Source organism: Acipenser ruthenus, chromosome 5 (assembly GCF_902713425.1).
Source record: "Acipenser ruthenus chromosome 5, fAciRut3.2 maternal haplotype, whole genome shotgun sequence".
Classification (NCBI taxonomy): domain Eukaryota; kingdom Metazoa; phylum Chordata; class Actinopteri; order Acipenseriformes; family Acipenseridae; genus Acipenser; species Acipenser ruthenus.
This window is the reverse complement of record NC_081193.1, coordinates 10,201,804-10,221,871: the sequence shown is the minus strand read 5'-3', so window position 1 is coordinate 10,221,871 and position 20,068 is coordinate 10,201,804. Positions and strand designations below refer to the sequence as shown.

Genomic DNA, 20,068 nt, shown 5'->3' with positions numbered 1-20,068 from the left:
AGGGTGCACTTTGGTTGAACTCAAGAGCACGTGTCCCACTTGCTAGCGTTAATACTGCTGTTGACTTCAATGAGCAAGTTATGGAATATCAGATGGTAAGTGGAAACAACTATGCTGAAAGTAGAATTAGAGGTAATTTTACTACACACAAGCACTGCCTGAGACACGCATCGAAGAGCTTCCAATCTCTTCCCCGAACATTGTGCTGAGGTATGCCCAACGTGGCTCCTAATGGGAAAGTAATATGGCCGGTTATCTAAGTATTGTTTTAAACCTAGTGACCATTTTAACATGTCTAATGTTAATCTCTTCTTATGCATGTGTGCTTTCAGACTTGACATTAATACATGTAATACTGTTCAAGTTCAATCATGAGCCATTCTTGTCTTAATTAAACTTTATTAATTATAATTGATAATGACAATAATTAATTAGTATTATAAATGTAAGAAATTAAAGCCACTACCTTACATATAACTAAATCAAACAAATCTTACTATGATAAGCATTTACAAGGGAATTGTGATTTTCAACATAATTGATCATCTGACAGAGACTCTTGTGACAAAAGTAGTTTGTATTTTTTTATTTTTTTCAAGTAAGGCATGCAGAAGCCATGAATACTAAAAAAATAAACTATTAGACAAGAAAGTTTAGACACACAGAAATAAGTACTTTTTACACAACATAGTTCAAACCTAAAATATTTAGAAAATATACAAATATATCACTTTTCTAACAAAAGAAAGCCCAAAAGACAAATCCTAAAACACTGGACATCTTTGTGAACTATATTCTACAAAAAGATTTTATATTTTACAAGTGTCAGGTTAGCAAACCATACTAATGCTTTACATTATTTAACGGGTTTTCCAAAGCGTACAATGTATGAAAGAAAACTGTCACAGTAAATTGCGATACCCTTTTCTTCAGGCAATGATTAATTAGCTTCTTTTGCTTTTTTTTATTTAATTTTATTTTTATCGCTCTTCCTGCAGTGATTTAGAGGACAGATCTCAAACCCCAGTGCACTAGAGTGGCCATTTTGAAAAGAGATTTGAAACAGACTCTGAAGTTAAGTGTAAAAAGTTGTTAACAATGAAAATAAAAATGAAAGGTATGTTATTTAAACAGTTGTAGTAGCAAGTGGGGACATATTTTTCAGAACACCGCTACTTACTCTTTATGTATAGACTCCAAAAAAAGGCACTCGTGTTTACTGCAAACAGAGTGCTTTGGCTTTAATAATATGCATGTTTAAATTAATATGGTTTGAGTTGCTTAGAAGTTGAGAGTCTACATGTACATGTATAGCTTGGACAAGATGATAACAAATAAAAAAAAGACACAACTGAACTGGTCCAGTGATCTGTTATAAATGAAACTGACTATCCTATATGGACTGATTAACAGTAAGGACTTGAATCATCTTGTCTGTGAACTGAACATTTGATGAATGCACTTAAAATAGACGATAGGTGGAATTTATTTCTAAGAATGTAACTGATAAACTAGATCGTCCAACTTTAAACACTCAACTGTAAGATACACCAAGTTTACTTTCCGTTCTCTACTACTGTAATATTACAGTATTGTTCATGTTACAGATCGGGCGTGCTTCAAATTTATTGCAGTTTAAATTCAAATGTATTTATGAAGTTTGCTTTGTTCATACAATTCCTCTGAAACAGGAGAGTTGCTCCTTAAAAGAGTTGTTTTGTTGGAAACCCTGTGCAACTGATATGCATCACATTGCAGTAATAACATGCCACAGTAGGTTCAGTATTTTTAACTGTATGTAAACACTTCGAACAGCAAAAAGACTACTTTTTGTCTATTAAAAATAAAATCCACTTCTGCAAAAGACCCACTTGTAAGTGAATCTGCGTTATATGTCCTTTCATCCTTTCCACTGTGTATGTTCATAAAAATCAGTGTAAAACAAAACAAGTTAGAATATAAATTGAATATCTCTTACATTGTATCTTAAAAAAAAACTATAAAACAAGCTTCCAGCTTCACGATTCAGTTCTCGTTTGCATTTAATAGCACGTAGCTCTTACAGACCTTTACTTGTAGTGTTTACAAGACAAACAAAAAATTAGCAGGAGTAAAACAGATTTACTTTTTGATTCATGTGATTCCACAAAATTTAAATACATAAATATACCCGTACAATTAAAAAAGTCAAATGCAGTACTTCTGCACATGAGAAAGTATGTTTTTGTTTATTTTCGATCGGGGGTTGGGGGCGTTATTTTTGTAAATAGCATTGTAAATGATTTTGTGTAAATAGATTAGAGAACCGGACGCTCCATTTGGAACATCCTACCTGCTGTGTTTGGCAGCGGGGAACAGCAGCTGGTGATTGGCCAGCTGCCAATCCCTTATCAGCAAACGGGTTTGTCCCAGCAGAGGTTCTTGAACTATAAAAGGGTCCAGTTGGTACACCTGGGGTTTGCTGCAAGGCCATTGGACTCAAACAGTCCACGCTACTAAGTGAAATCTAAAAAAGCTAAACTCTCTGATCACCGTATGTTTTAACAGTGATCAGAGCTTTGGTTTAAGAAGTCAACTCCTCAGATTATTGTGTGTCTAACCAGGATCAGAGCTCCAGAGGCACAAAGCCGAAACCGTTGATGGCAGTGTGTGTAACTGGTGTCAGGGTTTGGTTAATTTGTGTAGGACTAGGTATTCGTTTCCGGATTTTAGATCCCACAAGTATAGGAGTGAGGTGTGAAAGCAGGATCTCCTGTAGAGTAAAGTTGCACTTGCTGTCTTCACTGCACCTTTTGTTTGTAGTTTTTGGTTTATACAGTGTTTTATTTTTGTACACTTTGTCGCTTATCTTCCGTGAGCTACCATTGCTGGCAGCGTCACGTGATTTTCTCCTTGTATTTACGTTGTCAGTGGCAACCTGGTGCAGTTTTTTGTTGTTTTTCTTTTCCTTTTTTTCAGTCTTTGTAGTGACAGCTGTTACAGTGGCTCATACATGTTGTCCTGTCAGAATGAAGAGGGGCTTGTCTTCCTTGGAGTTGGCTGTTTGGAATTCGTCTCTCAGCCGAAACCTCCACTCTTCCTCCAGCTCTAGCTTGACCACTGTCTGACGCAGGGCGTTTCGATCCTGGCAGATGACGCACAGCGTGGCACCTTCAGTGAACCAAAAAAAAAAAAGGCATTAATGACAGCAGCTTCTGCTGATGTGCCAGTTGATTATTTACAGCAGCATTGCAGTTATAATGCTTAAATATATGTAAAAAGACACCCTTATCCAGGGCAACTTACAATTGTTACAAGATATCACGTTACATTATTTTTTTTACATATTATTTTGACATACAATTACCCATTTATACAGTTGGGTTTTTACTGGAGCAATTTAGGTAAAGTGCCTTGCTCAAGTGTACAGCAGCAGTGTCCCCACCTGGGATTGAACCCACAACCCTCCGGTCAAGAGTCCATAGCCTTAACCACTAATCCACACTGCTGCCCTAATGCTTAAATATATGTAAAAAGGGAGTTATATTGGTGGACTGTTCCAAACATGACGGATTAATATGTTACTCTATTGGAATTTATCCAGAACTATTACATTCAATAGAGCTAAATTTAGAAATACCTATCGAAACAATGTTTGTCAATGGCTTTTTAAAGTTTAGTTTAGTATTTCTGAAAATGCTACTGGAATGAATTATACTGTACTTACATGTTATATAATATATAAACGCTGCATCTCCCTTTTGCAAGTCACTTATATGGGAAAAGAAAACAGATTTAACAGTTTGTGATAGCTTGCTGATACTTAAATGCTTGATCCATCCAAGGAAACAGTCCCAAAAGGTCTCTGTTTTATTTAATAAACTGCCTATGATGGCCTCATACCAAATTGACAGTATCTGCAGGTGAATCTATTTTTTTTTTTTCATCCAGCCCCTGTCAAATAGCTTAATTCATTCTATACCAACCCCCCGGAAGAAACAACATCACAAACTCATTTACCTTTTAAGAACTGGAACTTTTTCAAAAAGCTTGCTGTAACAAAGGAGTCACAGATATACAGAAGAAGACCACTGAAGAGCAGGCCAGAACAGATGATGTTAATGGAATGAGGACGGGAGCTCACGTAACACACAGCAATCTGAAACAAATACAATCAGCCCATGCTTATTAAAAAGGTAACAGTTAGGGTGTTATCATTTACTTTAAATGTCCTTCTTAAAATAAAATACACATGCTGTCTACATGAATACCTTTTCCACTTACGAACCTTCTCGGCTATATTTCTTTTTACTCCCTGGTAAATATGACACTAATCTTGTTCATGTGCTTCTGTTTATAACTTTCTTAGGTATCTTTCTAAGATGAATTAAATATATTCTGCGCAGTAAGGGTTTATACAGCTACGGCTAAAAGTTTTGCATCACTTAGAATAATAAAAAAGCTATATACCCAATTTAGATCTTTTACTTAACATGTAATCAAACAAACTACAAAATGATTTTGCAAGTGTCTACCGGAACCCATAATAGTAGTACCGTATTTCATGTTAGATTTTGAAATGCCACATTTTTCAGTTTTTCGTTAAGTATATGGAAAACTACAAAGCGGTATAATTCAATATGTTAACAGAACATTATTCAGCGGGTTTCATTGACCTTAGGAAGCAAAATGTGTTCATTATATAGGGTGATACAAGACTTTTGGTCATAGCTGTACTGTACATCATTGTACACTAAAATATTGTTTTTGTTGCAGTACACAATACCTCCAATCCCAGGTTGAGGTAACAGTCCACAGAAAGCACTGGATGGGCGTAGTTTTTCAGAGACATGGGGAAGAATCTCTGGCTTGTGTGCTGTAGGTACTTCTCAAGCAGCAGCTGAGCAGGAGCCATCAGGAAAGTGTGTTTGCTGTCAGGAGCACAGATGTACTGAGAAGGCGGAATGGTTGTGGGCACATCAGACACCTAGTTTTAAAACACAACACCTGTCTTTATCAACAATGTAATCCTTTCACTGTTTGGTAACAATACTATTAGTTTTGATAAGTACCTGAAAATGATAAAAATGCCATTTAAAATTCACCAGACGGGAATGCTAGAACAGGGATTGATTCAAAAGGAGATTTTTCACTCCTCTGTGCAACATGGAAATAGAGATTACCAGTAAAGCAACTCTAATTTGAACAGTAAATAGTACACAGCTGTTGGTCAATATTCTTCTTACAGAGGGGCTCCCGAGTGGTGCATCCAGTAAAGGCGCTCCTCGCAGGATGTGCCCTATAGCCTGGAGATCGCAGGTTCGAGTCCAGGCTATGTCACAGCTGACCGTGACCGAGAGTTCCTAGGGGGCGGCGCACAATTGGCTGAGCGCTGCCCGGGTAGGGAGGGCTTAGGTCGGCAGGGGAATCCACGGCTCACCGCGCATCAGCGAACCCTGTGGCCGATAGGGCGCCTGTGGCTCTGCAGCGGAGCCGCCAGATCTGTGTTGTCCTCCGGCACTATAGGTCTGGTGGCATTGCTGTGGATCTGCAGTGCGAAAAATGACGGCTTGGAAGGAGCACGTTTCGGAGGACGCGTGTTCCAGCCTCCGTTTCCTGAGTCGGCGGGGGGGTTGCGAGCGGTGAGCCGGGGATACAGATACTAATTGGGCATGCTAAACTGGGGTGAAAACCGGGGTAAAATAATTGGCGACGACTAAATTAAAATATATATATATATATATATATATTCTTCTTACAGTATCAATGCTGTTTTTGACTTGGTGCTTGGCTTCACACAGGAGCTCTGTAGCACTGTACACTCACCTTTGATTTGATGATAAATGTCCTGTGTCCTCCAATGGCGATTTGTTTCTTCATAACACTGAAGTAGTTAAACCTGCAGATGAGCAAGCCAGCGCTGTGGGCACGGAGGTTGAAATCCACATCAACACAGGTAAACCTGGGGCACATTACATAACATAACATTACCCTTCAATGCCAAACAGTTTAACTGAAGAAAAGAAATAGTCTTAGGACTGGATGAAGCTCTAAGAGTAAAAATGGGGGAGAAAAATGTCCAAGATTGATGGGTTCTCAAGTTGTGAACTAAAACAAAACCTTTAAGCCGAGTAATGTAATTGCGCTTTGGTACTGTTTTTCTTCCTTTGCATAAACACGACCTTAGTCATTGTCATCCACTACAGATGTCAAATCATATGCACTGGTCTGTCTCTTTCTGTAGACATGCATGCACCTGTTCTGGTTGAACTGCACAGTCTGTGTGAGGTCCACGTTGAGCAGCACAAAGTCGTGGAGGTGACAGTGGGAGAAGGGTTCTCTGAACTGCCCAGTGCTGCGTCTGCTGGACCACTTCCTCATCCCACACAGGCCGTACTGTGTGACTGCAGGGGTTGCCTCAATGTGCTGCAGGACATGTTTCAAAGAGACATTCCTCTCTGAAAATGATGTTTTACTAGAAAGTACAATAATTGAGGTTATTAGTGCTTGATTATTTAGCATAATAGATATCAACTTTCAAGCATTAATTTCCAACAGACTACTAGCAGCTAGATAAAAGACAACTATTTCTTCACAACTAAGTTCAATCATGATTGCTTTAATTGAAATGAATTAAGCAAAAAAACTGAATTTGAATTGGATACCAAAATTATGATACTGCATTTCATTCAAATTGCAGGTCAGGAAAGTAACTTAGCTTGAATGACTGCTTAATTTAATGCACTTACAAATTTACAAAATAACCAATCAAATGAATCCATTTGATTCTACATGGATTCCTGGGGCTCGTTTCTATATAGCAAGATTGTTTAAATACGTCTTTCGACCAATTATCACCCGCTATCTCAATCTCTTTGGGAAGGGTATTACATGGGGGCAAGCAAACAAAAAGTGGACAGACTATAGCAGCTTGACACAAAACAAACACCAACCGTGGAGACATGAGTGTGACAAAACAGACAGAGGCCTCCCATCCTGGTGCACACTCTTATCTTTTCAAGCGGTACTTCGCTATCATTTCTTGGTTAGAAACCATGTCAATTTCTATGAGCCGTTGCTCTCTGTTGCTGTAATTGTCTCTGCCTATGTCTTAAATACGCAGCATGAATTAGAGCAGTTGTGTTTCTCAAAGTTCAATGAGGGAAATGACTGTGACCCTTCAGGGCAGGTGTGTAAGTGTCGGTGCAATATGGTGGAAATGCTACCTCTATCGTATATTCTGCTCCTCATGTCATACTACTCTCATACAATATCATACTGGTATATAGAAAGGACCCCTGTTTTGTGTGGTTGGGCTGATCTAAAATCAATAAACGGAACATTTTAAGCAACACTACTGTAGATATTTTAAGATAAATAAAGATAACAACATGTACCTCATACTGTTTCCAGCAGGTACAACATCTACCATGTTCCACATGACACAGGAGTCATCTGCCACAATGATGAATGGCCAGATATCCTGAGGTTTAATCCCCAGCTCTTCTTGTCTGTTACGCTCCAGTTCTAAGTTGTGGTAAGACAGCTCTTTAATCATAAAATGAGCAGCCCCTGCAAAAAGTTAAATGTGAAGTTCAGACATCCTTTTAAAACTTTAGAGATGCATTGCTTGTATTTTATCACATAAAATATTATTCCTTTAGAAGTACTATAATGGAGGCTGTATGCTATGGATTGATCTAAAACTATCAGGAAATCTATCTGTGAGGTTAGTCAAGAAACCTCAAATAACACATCAGTGTTGCACCTCTCATATATATATATATATATATATATATATATATATATATGCAGTATATATATATATATATATATATATATATATATATATATATATATATATATATATATATACTTGTATATTAAAATATTTTTTACACAATAATATTTGCTAGGTTTGGAGGACATACCGACACCAGATCCATTGAAGATGCTAGGCAGGACCAGCAGGATGTGGTTAGGCCAGTATTTCTTGTAGGCTGCCATCTCATATTCCTTAATGACCAGAATGTGCAAGTGGTTGGCACCGTCCATTGCATGGTACAGATTGAAAAGGCCGTACTCATGTCGCCCAGTTGTTGGGGTGAAGATCGGACTCTTTATGCAATCTGGATTCTAAAGCAAAACAAAACTGTTATTTAAAAAGATATTTAGCAGTCGTTTAAAGCTGCAGTATCCCACAATCATGTACTGTGATTCTCAAAATGTATTTTTGTTTACGACTGTAAGTCGCTCTGGACAAGGGCGTCTGCTAAGAAATAAATAATAATAATAATAATAATGTTGAACCAAAATATGAATCCTTACATTTGATTCTTATGTTCTAGTTCATACATCAAAGCACCGTAAATGAAAACCTCCTAAGAGATTACTCTGTGAAGCTTCTGCTCCATTCTAAAGGACATTTCTGACATACAGATGGATGGATACACTGTACACAGAGACACCTCCGTATATATTCACAATGTAACACCCTCAGAAATGTATGTTGCATAATGTTAATACCAAGTATCATCGCAATTGGATAAGCAATCCATATATGTATGGAAAAATGTCAAGTGTGACACAACCGTTTCCACAATATCATATCATGTCAGGGGTTAGTATAAGACTTGAATGATTAACAGTCATTGTACACTTTCAGCTGTTTTTGACGCCCAATCGGTTTTCAGTAAAACTGTAATGAAAAAAATGTAATGTAATGTAATGTTTAAAACTGAAAAACCAAACTGGATTTGTAGCCCATCTAAGCACCCAGTATGAAACCACGGTTATCTCTATTGAGAGCAGTCAGAATCTGGGCAGCAGGGTGGAGTAGTGGTTAGGGCTCTGGACTCTTACCCAGAGGGTCATGGGTTCAATTCCTGGTGGGAGACACTGCTGCTATACCCTTGAGCAAAGTACTTTACCTAGATTGCACCAGTAAAAACCCAACTGTATATATGGGTAATTGTATATAAAAATAATGTGTAAAAAAATAATGTCATTGTATGTAAAAATAATGTGATATCCTGTAACAATTGTAAGTCGCCCTGGATAAGGGTGTCTGCTAAGAAATAAATAATAATCAATTGGACAAGTCCTTTTGATTTATGTTACTATATTAATTATAAAGGGACGTTAATATGAACCGTCTACATGCAGCTAAGTGTGTGACAAGCTGCCGCCTTAGTACTGAGATTGCCGATGCTTTTTCATTGCATAAAGAAAATTGGGTTTGGTTCGGTTTTATCTTTTGTCGGTAGCGTTTGGTTTGGTATTTTATGCAAATGTCGGTTTGGTAAATCCGTATCCGTTGTACTGTACCTTGTCGAAGGTGAGTGGAAGCTTCATGCTCTCTAGCTGCCCTCCAGGCTGGCTGAAGGAGAAGTGATGCTCTTTGGATTTGGGGATGATGAAGTAAAGCTGGATCTCCTCCCCTAGCATCGAGTAGGAAAAGGAGAAGGCGTGCAATGCAGACTCGTAGAGCTGCAAGACATTCAAATAAACTGCAATCAAAAACTACATGGAATATTACGGGAAAATGTTTCCCTGTGCTCCGATTCAAAATGTTCTTATCAAATTAAAACTATTCAGAAAATGTCAACTTTTGAAGAAAGTTCTGAACTTCTATTACATGAAACTTTGTTCAGACCTAATTATGAAGAAAAAACATCTATTAGTTACTATGTGCAAGCAATATTGCATTGCTTGGGCATCATTTACATACTTTAAAGCAGCACAGTTTTTTCCTTGGCTGGCAGAAGCATACCTGGTATCTAGGGCTGAGGCCCATGTACTGATGGCACTGTTCACAGTGGTGATATGTGTTATAGGCTGCGTACCTGGTATCTAGGACTGAGGCCCATGTACTGATGGCACTGTTCACAGTGGTGATATGTGTTATAGGCTGCGTACCTGGTATCTAGGGCTGAGGCCCATGTACTGATGGCACTGTTCACAGTGGTGATATGTGTTATAGGCTGCATATTTGGACAACTTCATCCTTGTTGTGCGACGCCTCAAGTAGACATCTTCCTGTTTTCTTGAGCTTCCTGAAAAAGAATCCCAGAACAAATATCAGCTGCTTGGAACTCACTCTAGTTGTAAGACTGAACACCAGTCTAAAGAGATCAACTCGATGTCTGCTACACCAATAGAGACCTTATATATCATTCTGAATACAAGAATGACTGACCTTCGTTCCCGAAAGTATGCTCTCTGGAGTAAACTGGACTAGCATCTTCATACTTGGGATCATGGACAGTGTAGTCAAAAGGCAACTTATTGAAAACAGCGACATCAGGCCACACAGCATCAGGCTTCTGATACTGAACAGAATCTTCCATTACATCTGAAAACAAAAAAAAACAATCTTATCAGAATGAACCCTGGATTGCCTCCCATACAGGTGAATCAAGACATAAAACTGGTAATGGTGCTGATTACACAGTATCATTTCAAACATATATTAAATAGTGATGCAGCATAATGCTCAGTGACCTAAACGGCACATTATATTGGACATACATTGTTACTCACTTGAGTTAATTTCTTCTTCATCGTAAATATCTACTTCCATGAGCCGAATCAGCATCCGGGACAAAATACCCAGGAACTGCAGATAGGCACTGGTTTTTCCTACCTAAAACAAAACAGCAAAGTGAAATAATCTAGGTTAAAATAACAGATATTTAAAGAGTCAGTCATGTATTCAATATTTGAAGGCTGTATTTTGCTAGTTAGGTGGCTGCTGTTTTAAAGGACTTTTTTGTTAACTAAATATCCCTCAGCCAATTTGTTGTTTGTTATATTGCTTTGGCAATATATTGCTGTGTGGTAAAATGTTAATTAGCAATTGCCAGTGAACTACACATTTAAGCGAATCTCACCTGTGGTGGTCCACTAAGTAACAGTCTTCTGGGGTGAAAGTTGTCTGTTTTTCCTTCTGCCATATTTTTACTGTCCATATGATTGTGTGTGGGTATGGTCCATTGACGGTAATACAGAGACTGCTCAGTGCAGGTCATAATCTTGCTCAACAAAGGTCGAAAGGAGCTTGCCCACATCACTAAATCATGGGGAAGGAAGGACGTGGACTTAGGGAGCCCACTGCTGTCAACCGAGGTGATGACATCATATACAGCTTTGGGCAGGAGCACAATGGGTGGCTGGTTTAAACTCTTTGCCCTGGGGCACTGCGGAGCTGACTGGGACATAACAGTGTTCGATTTGGACAGACTCCCTGTGGTTTTCCTTGTTTGCGGGTCACAGGAAGTGCTGCTTTCATTGACTGTTACTTTTAAACTGCTGTCTAGCTGGTTCTTGTCTGGGTCCTTAGCACTCTTGTCCGGGTTAGAAAGCTCTGAAGACTGAAGATGTTTCCCAGATGTGCCAGTTGCAGGAGTGGATTCACTGCAGAATGCTGAATGTAAAAAACACCAGTGAATACTTCTGATCTCATTTCTTAAAAGACATATATAAATCATGCTCCACAGCAGTTCGCTCACTTTATAATTATCTAGGAATATGCACTAGATGAAACAGGTTTGTCGTAATGTTTGTTGACCTAAACTTCGTTTCTTTATGCATTACTAAAAATGTTATAATTTCAGTTTTTTTTGTAAGTTATGGGTGCATTAAGACACCTTTTAAATTTCAAAACCTGTGACACAGTTTATTGGATATAGTAGGTCTAAATAGTATACCCATAAGATGACTATATCTGGAAGAATAAGAAGTTTCCCCGGTTGCAAGAAATAATTGCTTCTTTAAGGACCATGCCTATCGTTCCTTTTCAGCAGGACTCTTAACTAGTCAAAGACACAGCACGGTGGTTGTTGTTGTCTTTTTCTTCCCCTGAGAGGGAAAAACTGCTTTCTACTACATGCCCATTCACAGCTGGTACGTTACACATAAAGCATGCCATTTGTTCTTGCCATTTAAGATTAGATGAAGTCTTACTTGAAGCTTTTGAAGATCTAGATGAGGCTGCAGAGTCGTGGGAATAAGACCGCTGTCTCTTAACAGGGCTTCTCTTTTGAGAGTTGGGTGCTGTACAGAAAGGATGACTCAGTTGTTTTATTTTGCCTGTTCCATTGTATTTCTCAATGAAAAAGGATGCTAATTAGACCCCTTGCAGTAGCTAGCAGCTACAATAAAGGACCAGGGTCATAATTAAATCAGAATACAGCATACCCACTGTAGTTTCATTAGCGTAGTTTTAAATTACATTTTAATTGCTTTTTAACATGTCCCTTTCATTTATGGTGTTTGTAATCATTTTGTTTTAGAGGAAAATGGTAACTCAATATTGGAGAGACAGAAGCCAGAACCACCACCAAAAAAGTAATACCATAAAAAGTAATAAGGTAAGCCGAGATCCCGCATTGGTGAACTAGCTCTGAATCAACTGAAACAGATCCCTGGTGACGCGTCCACTCACGTTCCATCACTATCTCCTCCTCCTCGTTGTCTGTGCTGCTCGGTTTCTCCGGGTCACTTTCGGTGACGTCACTAGCTGGAACCTTCTCACTGGGCCTGTGTGACTTGACCAGGTATGCCGTTAGTCCCAGCTCCTGCTCCAGGGCTGTCCTCATCAGGTAAGTGGAATTTATTAAACGAAGGTCGCAGTACTTTAAAGACCTGGGTACAAATAGAAAAGAAATTAAAATTAAACAAAAATACTATCTTAAAGTGCTTTTTCCCTATACCCAAATATTAGGGGTGTGCAAAAACCTGAACTTCAAATCCCAGAAATAGAGTGAGACTACCAGCACAACCAAAAGCTGAATAAGAGCCTATTTTTAATGGATCTTTTACAAAAAAAGACTTTAACCTGAAGCAATCCAACTGTTACCCTAAATCTATGAATCCTCAGATTCATACCAAATTTACAATAATCGGTCTCCTTCACATCCCTATATATATATATATATAGCAATAAGGAACACTGGAGTGTACATTGATTCAAGGATTATGAAAAGGATTGTGTGGGCTTTGGTTTTCAGCAAGAATATACATCTAGAAACCTTGGCAACGACTCTCCTTGTGGGTCCATTCCAGTAAATATCAGTATGCATGGCAGGGCTTCCAACTCCAAATATGTACGAGGAACCCAGTCAGCATCTTGTATTTTCAGCCATGTCTAGTAGAGACGAAAGAAAAAGGAACACAATGACACTTTCTATTCATAGGTGATAAACCCAGCCTGTAGAGGAGGCCTTTGTCTCAATGGGGACAATCGTGGTAAAATAACCAATCATTACTTTTTGTTAAGACAATTTCATTTGTGAAAATGTGTAATTATTATTTGTTTATTTAGCAGACGCCTTTATCCAAGGTGACTTACAGAGACTAGGGTGTGTGAACTATGCATCAGCTGCAGAGTCACTTACAATTACATCTCACCCAAAAGACAGAGCACAAGCAGGTTAAGTGACTTGCTCAGGGTCACACATAGCATTGTTGTAAACCACAAGAAAAGATGATAAATGAAAATGTTATTTACTTTCAGCATTTCCAAAAAGTGCTTTCCAACAGTGAGTGCAGTATTAGGACTTCCCAAGATGATTTCGAAGTGCTGTTGTAAGCCAAGCTTTTCTCTGACTTGGCACAGGCGCTCATAAGCTACAGCAGCCAGCTGGACTGAGGGGACCCTAAGCAGCACCATGCTGCCATGGCGACTCGGACACTGTTCTGGGGCGTTGATGAGGTTTTGGATAATTTCCAGCGTTTCCACCGAGGTATATTTCTTCATCTGGGAGAGACCCGCTACTGCCATCATGGCCACTGCATAGTGCTGAATTAGGACGAACGTTCTTATCACAGCGCTGTGAAGCTTAGGAAACCTAAAAACACATTGAAATGTTTAAGCATGTCATCGTAACAGTTTAGAAACAAGTTCAAATTCTCAACCCAATAACATGACTGTAATAAACTACAGAGAAACAACTATGTTGCTGGTAGAAGCAGTAAATGACTGACTGGATTTATTTTATAGTTTTTATTATGAATAGTAATGGTTTTACAACCATCGCATATTTCTTGGTATTGCATGAATTACATCACACAGCTTGTATCACATGGAAAGGACATCACAATACTGATTTATCAAGAGATGAATTGCTGGATCAGCTGAATTGCTGGATCAGATGGCACAGAGTGAAACAGGAGGGACTAAACTTTTGCTGTGTACTGTAAGTTTAAACTTTCTTAATGTATAAAAAAAAACACTGTTAAAGCTACAAATCATGTAAAACAATTTAATAATGCATATAACTGGACTTGTTATTTTAGAAGCTTTGATGTTTCTAGGAAAAAATATTCCATAACACCGAAGATGTATAAACGTTTGTTGCTAGATAAGTTTCTTTAGTTTTGAAAATATTTTTGTTTGAGTGGATGGATTACTATTTATTGTGTTTATTACGGGTTGGGATTTATAACATATCTGAAGCAGTGCAGCAAATAAAATAAAAAGCTAGCGCTATCCCTATGCATTATATTCTTCACCTATTTACACATGAATCACATGTTTATTGTGCTCATCATTTTATCACCTTTTCCCATTTGGACAACTTTATTTTCCAGCATTTCCTGGTAAAATATTGCACATTAAGGTTGCTGGGGGCGTCTCCTTGACACTGATATATGGTGTTTGGGGATACTATGGTTCTACAACTAAAAGAAATGATTTTTTAAAAACAATGATTGTTATTTTAAGTGTTTTGTTTGTATGGAACTGCGCTGTAACCAACGTTCTAATTCCAGACGCTGAGTGTCTATAGAGTTATGATCATATTCAGAAAACAGCACTTAAGTGTTAGTCCTCACTTACATGTGTTTTAGTAATTCAATTCATGCAGAAAACAACTTAAGACACTTTAGGAGATGAAGAGAAAAAATCTGTAGTTTCCAAAATAGAAAGTGGTACATGCCACTTGAGTTTAGAGCATCTTGAAAGACCTCTTATGATTCTACACCAGATTGTATTGTACAGCACTCAGTGCCTACATTGGGAATATCACTGCATAAATGCATAACACATATTCCGATTTTTATCAGAGCAGCCTGAGATGCTTCAACCCTTACCTTTCTCCGAGAGCCATCACCATTGCCTGGAATGAGCTGTCATATCTCAGTACAGGAAGGCTGTGTCCTGAGCGTGTTGATTCAATCAACTCCGAGAGGCCAAAGTATTTTGTGTTCTCATGGTACAAGTCAACATCCTGGCAGGATACAAAAATAAATATTACTTCAGAAAAAATACAAAAATAAAAAAAAAACTTGAGAAGTCTACAAAAGTTAGTATATTGGTGTGCTTTAACTTCCCCAAACATGGTGTAAATTGCACTGTGGTTACAGATATTTTCAAAGATTTTTTTCTTTAAAGTTAGGCCTGAAACGTAAGGGTTGCTATTCTCATCTTAGCACTTGTTGTTTAAAAGAAGTTCCCGTGATGAAGCTATAAAGTTGCGAGTAGTTACATTGTTGCAGGTGGAAGGCCAGTGGATCTCGTTGTAGGGGCTGACACGCGTGTACTTTGTCTGCAGGCTGAAGGGGAAGGATGTGACATGAAGGGTCAGAATGTTCGGGGCCTCCTGGATTTCTCTGCAGTTCAGCAGTCTGTCCACCAGGCCTGCAGGGGAATCGCTTGGACCACTAGCGCCACTGCGCGTGAAGAAAGACAAGAGAGAATGACTATCCCTTCTTATAGCTCACATGTGAAGCGTAATGGAAGCCTGTTTGAAGAAGGGTTCAATACAAGGGGGAGCTGGGGGGAGGTCATTTAGAATCTGTGTTAGTCAGTGATGATGTTGTTACTAGTTGTTTGACCCATTACATTATGCACATATCCCAAATATCTATGAAGTGCACAACAATCACCATAAACAGTAAATAATGGCTCTTTTTTTGAAGTAAAAGGAGTACCTGCTTAGATCCCAATGGGCATGATCATGAACCAGTATAAAAAGTGTGTAGGGGTTCACTCTGGATTTTTGAATGAAAGCGTCAATCTTTCCCTTGGCCTGTGAGTCAAGCTTCACCACATACTGCTCTGCTCCTTTCTTAGACATGCAGTACTTTTCCAGTCCCAACTCCAGCAAAATTCCTGCCATGCCAAAACATTTCATATCACCATTTTAAAACCAAGATTGTGTCTTTCTATATTCTTATACTGTACTATGCGTTTGCCATGCCTTAACTTGGTTAACCATAGTGTTTTTCCATTGCTTTATAGTACATACAGTAATCAGTCACGTATCCGCCCGTCACATATCCACTCTTACCGTTTATCCGTCGTGATCAACCTCTTCAGCAACGTTAGTTTATTATTGAACAGAGAAGATTAGTTCAGATATTGCAGATCCTACCAAAGTTTTTGTACACTGTTGTATCTGCTCCGTGTGCTGCCATTGCTGGTAGTGTCACGGGAGCTTTTCAGTGTCGATATGTAAATAAATCCTGTTTGCCTGCAGGGCGTATCAACTTCAACTTCTGTCTCGATCTCCTGCCTGTCACTCAGCAGCGAATGCATGCACCAACACGACAGACAGCTACTCTGTCACAAGCATCTTTCTAAACAAGGGATTTAGAGAAGCTCCCTAATAAAAGCTAAATCTCAAAACAATTGTGTGAATATAGTAATTGTTACAGCTGTGTATAATGGTATTTAAAACAGGATTCATTCATCCGGCTTTTTACATATCTGCCTTTACTCTGGTCCCACCGCAGTCGGATATGCGTCGGATTACTGTATTATGATTTTACCATGGTATACAGTACTTCTGTAAACACTACCATATAGTAGTAACATATAGTTAAAGGGTGGGTAGGGTGACACAGTACCACAACAGCAAGGGGTGATATTTGTTTACCTGAGCTCCAAAGATGTAGCACAATCTGTTGAAAGGTCACCTCTGAAGGAGGAACAGAAATCAGGAATTCCACTTTTTCAAAGGAGCCAAGGTCTAGGTTTTGTGTGCTGGAGTCAGCAATGGCACAGACATGGGAAAGTAGCTTCCGAGCCACAGCCAACTGGATTGGACGCATTTGATGCCACTCAGCTATGAGCTCTGCAAGACACAAATACTAAGGGTAAATGAAAATGACAGAAACTGACAGAAAAGATCTCTTCTTGTAGTTGAAACAGCTGACATCTAATTCAGGGTTAGTGTTTTCAGACTGATCAAAACATACATAAGATGAGCCACTGTTGGATGTACAGTACGGGACAGCACTTCAGAAACACTAATTAAATAAAATACGAACAACAATATAAACACTCAAAATCTGTTTAGTGCTGCCATGCTTACCAGAACATTGCCCTTCTTGTTTTGCAGTTTCCTCTGACAATTCAGGATTGCTTGACAAAGAAACACGGCCACCTTTCTCCTGATAAAACGTCTCCAGTAAAGTATCCATATCTGGTAAGGCAACATAAGCACACATTATCATTGTAAACTTTTTTTAAGTGTTTAAATATGTTGTTATATACAGTAATAGATCCCATAAATGAAACAGTTTTCATTTTTGAAGCTTCAGAAAATCCCATTACAGTTACACGTGATAAACAGGGGGTGTACAGATAGTTGTATGCTGTTATTAACCACATTTGAATCTGGTCAGCACTAATCCTGGACGGCCTTACCGAAGGTACCACTAGTGAGTCCAAGATTAGAGTTACTCAAATGTCAAATCTATACGTAACACATTCTTACCTGGACAGATACTACTAAAGAAAGCTCTTAGTGCGTCTGTTTTCCCAGTGGCCAGCTCATAGTTAATCTCCTTGAGAGATTCGATTGGAGTGGACATGCTCTCCGCAAGCGCCCGGGCTTGGTGTTTTCCTGAAAAATGAAAAAAAAGATTTTATATTACTATTGTTGCATTTCCATATATGCACGATACCGAAAATGTGTGTAAATATCACACACAACACGCAGTACCAAAACGATTACAAAAGATCTTTATTAAGAAATACATGCTGAAATTACACAAATGTTTAATCAGATCGGTGAAAAGGGGTCAGTAAAAAAATATATTTGACTTTAACTGGTTTTACAACATTAACCCACTAGGTGGCATTGTTCTATCTTACCCACATTTTCTTGGCACTAGAGAAATGTTCATTTCAAACCATGTAACTTAAAATCATGTCACAGGGAAAACTTAACTAAATTATTTTTTTGCACATCCTTTAATGAGATCAGAGTGAATAATTTAAATAACATGTAACAGGTGCAAACAAGGGGGTATTAAATACCAATCTGTGCTCACCAGTCACCACAACACATGACTCAGTGCCCCGAGATGCTGAAGTGCATAAGATCACTACAAAGTTGGTTTGTGCCAGTTTGCCTTGAACCAAGTACTTGAAAGTTTCCGATAGGCCTTCAGCCAGGGTGTTGGTGGACACAATAATCTGAACGCTGTCGTTGCTAGAGCTGGCGGCTAGCCTGGCCAGCCAGGGAAGCTGAGCTGGGGTGACAGGTTGGATCTGGCTCGGGGCCTGAGGAGTCACTTGAGGGGCTGTCTGCTGATACTGCCTGATTTCAGTCAGATGAGATTCCTGCCAGGAGCGCATGAAGACCTGCTCCAAGTCTTCAATCAGGGGAACCTGGTCTGGTGCTAAACACCAAAAAAAAAAAAGAGGAAATCCATACATTTCAAACAACTAAAAACTAATATGTGTAGTCTATATTGTGTTAAAATACACGTTATTTTTATTTTTATTTTTTTCATTTTCACTTCACTGGTCAAATTATTTAAAATTAAAAACCCACATAACATTCTGAATAATAAAACAACTAAAAAAAAACGTTTTAAAGTTATAATGAAAAACTGTTCTGTAACCATCAAGCTTTTGAGTTGGTATCACTTGAATAGCACTTACCAAGCTGAACCAGGTAGTAGACTGTGAGTAACATCATCATCTCCACAGAAAGAGGCTGGATGGGGGAAGCCCCATATTGCTCATAAACTCTGGGGAGAGCCTGGGAATTCTGGTAGCAGGACTGCAACAGTGGGCTGATTATCACATCATTTACATTTCCACAGAGGTAGGGCAAGTTGCCATGACCTGTGGGAGAAGAACATGCCCTTTGAAGTGCTATGCCACTTATCAGCAGCAAGCCTTGCGTTTTTATTTATTTATTGGTTACATTTGACTGACCAAGATAGACCTGTGGGGATATTTAGTTAGCTAGTAGTTTACATTAAAACAAAACAATACGTTAGGGTTTATCCTTGTGGGGATTTAAACTCATTACCTTTAAAAATCACCGGCCTAGTCCTGCATATTTTCAGCAGGTTGTCAGGCACAGCCACAGGCTCCTCAGAGGTCGCTAAAGGAGAAAGAAGTGGGGCTGCAGGAGAGGGCTGAGATAAGCATGCCAAACTCCCACTGTCTACAGAAACAAAAAACAACCATGCGTAAGTCAAATCAATGTGTGTATAATACCAAAGCGATGCAGCATATAAACAAAACATGTTATGTCTGTTTTAAACAGCACCATCTTGTGGAAAGGAAGTATAAAGGCATTCTACTGCTTTACTGTGTGTCTTCCTTTCTTTAGCACTTTGGCATTTTAATGTATGAAAGTCCAACGGAAATGTTACCTTACATTGTTTTTCAAAGTATAAATGATTACCTTACATCAGGGGTTTTCAACCTTTTTTTGAAACTGTACCCCTTCTGTCGGGAGGTTTCAGCTAAAGTACCCTTTACAATTTCCGCTCACTGAATGGTACCACAGTTGCAATAAAACGCAGAATAATCTGGTTAACATTTCTTTTTTCTCCCATTTATTTAATATATCATTTTACACAACAGTCTGGGACTGACAAATTGCTGAGACAGAAAAACAAACAGTAGGCTTCATTCTTAAAACTTGGTTGCAATTAAAAGGTAGTATTTAAGAATCTCTCTTTCTATTGGGAAATAATACAAAATAGTCTGCACTGTAAATATTTATCACGTTACTATTTGCTTCCCACCTCAGCATAATTACGTGTGCTGTTTAAAATGTTTACAGAATCAAAAACATTAACTACAAGATAAAACTATAATGCGGGACTAAAACTA

The 20,068-nt window shown here is 38.6% G+C and overlaps 1 protein-coding gene across 3 annotated transcripts in view; it reads right to left on the bottom strand.

Annotated features, from left to right (window-relative positions):
* Positions 1-413: 413 nt before the first annotated feature.
* greb1 (growth regulating estrogen receptor binding 1) overlaps positions 414-20,068 on the bottom strand; it is a 51,295-nt gene continuing 31,640 nt past the window's right edge. Inside the window, exons 9-33 of one of the 3 annotated variants that reach the window (XM_059023631.1) lie at positions 19,254-19,391; positions 18,878-19,063; positions 18,262-18,612; positions 17,703-17,831; positions 17,298-17,408; positions 16,860-17,057; positions 15,913-16,093; positions 15,468-15,651; positions 15,073-15,209; positions 13,490-13,829; positions 13,011-13,126; positions 12,425-12,624; positions 11,944-12,033; positions 10,872-11,404; positions 10,522-10,624; positions 10,178-10,333; positions 9,898-10,034; positions 9,307-9,468; positions 7,911-8,115; positions 7,377-7,551; positions 6,236-6,454; positions 5,806-5,941; positions 4,766-4,966; positions 4,000-4,138; positions 414-3,150 (exon numbers count right to left, since the gene is read on the bottom strand). In XM_059023631.1, the coding sequence (XP_058879614.1) occupies positions 2,987-3,150; positions 4,000-4,138; positions 4,766-4,966; positions 5,806-5,941; positions 6,236-6,454; positions 7,377-7,551; positions 7,911-8,115; positions 9,307-9,468; positions 9,898-10,034; positions 10,178-10,333; positions 10,522-10,624; positions 10,872-11,404; positions 11,944-12,033; positions 12,425-12,624; positions 13,011-13,126; positions 13,490-13,829; positions 15,073-15,209; positions 15,468-15,651; positions 15,913-16,093; positions 16,860-17,057; positions 17,298-17,408; positions 17,703-17,831; positions 18,262-18,612; positions 18,878-19,063; positions 19,254-19,391 (4,691 nt within the window). In that variant the 3' untranslated portion in view covers positions 414-2,986. Of the gene's footprint in view, positions 3,151-3,999; positions 4,139-4,765; positions 4,967-5,805; positions 5,942-6,235; positions 6,455-7,376; positions 7,552-7,910; positions 8,116-9,306; positions 9,469-9,897; positions 10,035-10,177; positions 10,334-10,521; positions 10,625-10,871; positions 11,405-11,943; positions 12,034-12,424; positions 12,625-13,010; positions 13,127-13,489; positions 13,830-15,072; positions 15,210-15,467; positions 15,652-15,912; positions 16,094-16,859; positions 17,058-17,297; positions 17,409-17,702; positions 17,832-18,261; positions 18,613-18,877; positions 19,064-19,253; positions 19,392-20,068 lie in introns of those variants that run through there. The other 2 variants (XM_034005407.3, XR_009328651.1) reach the window with 2 other exon arrangements.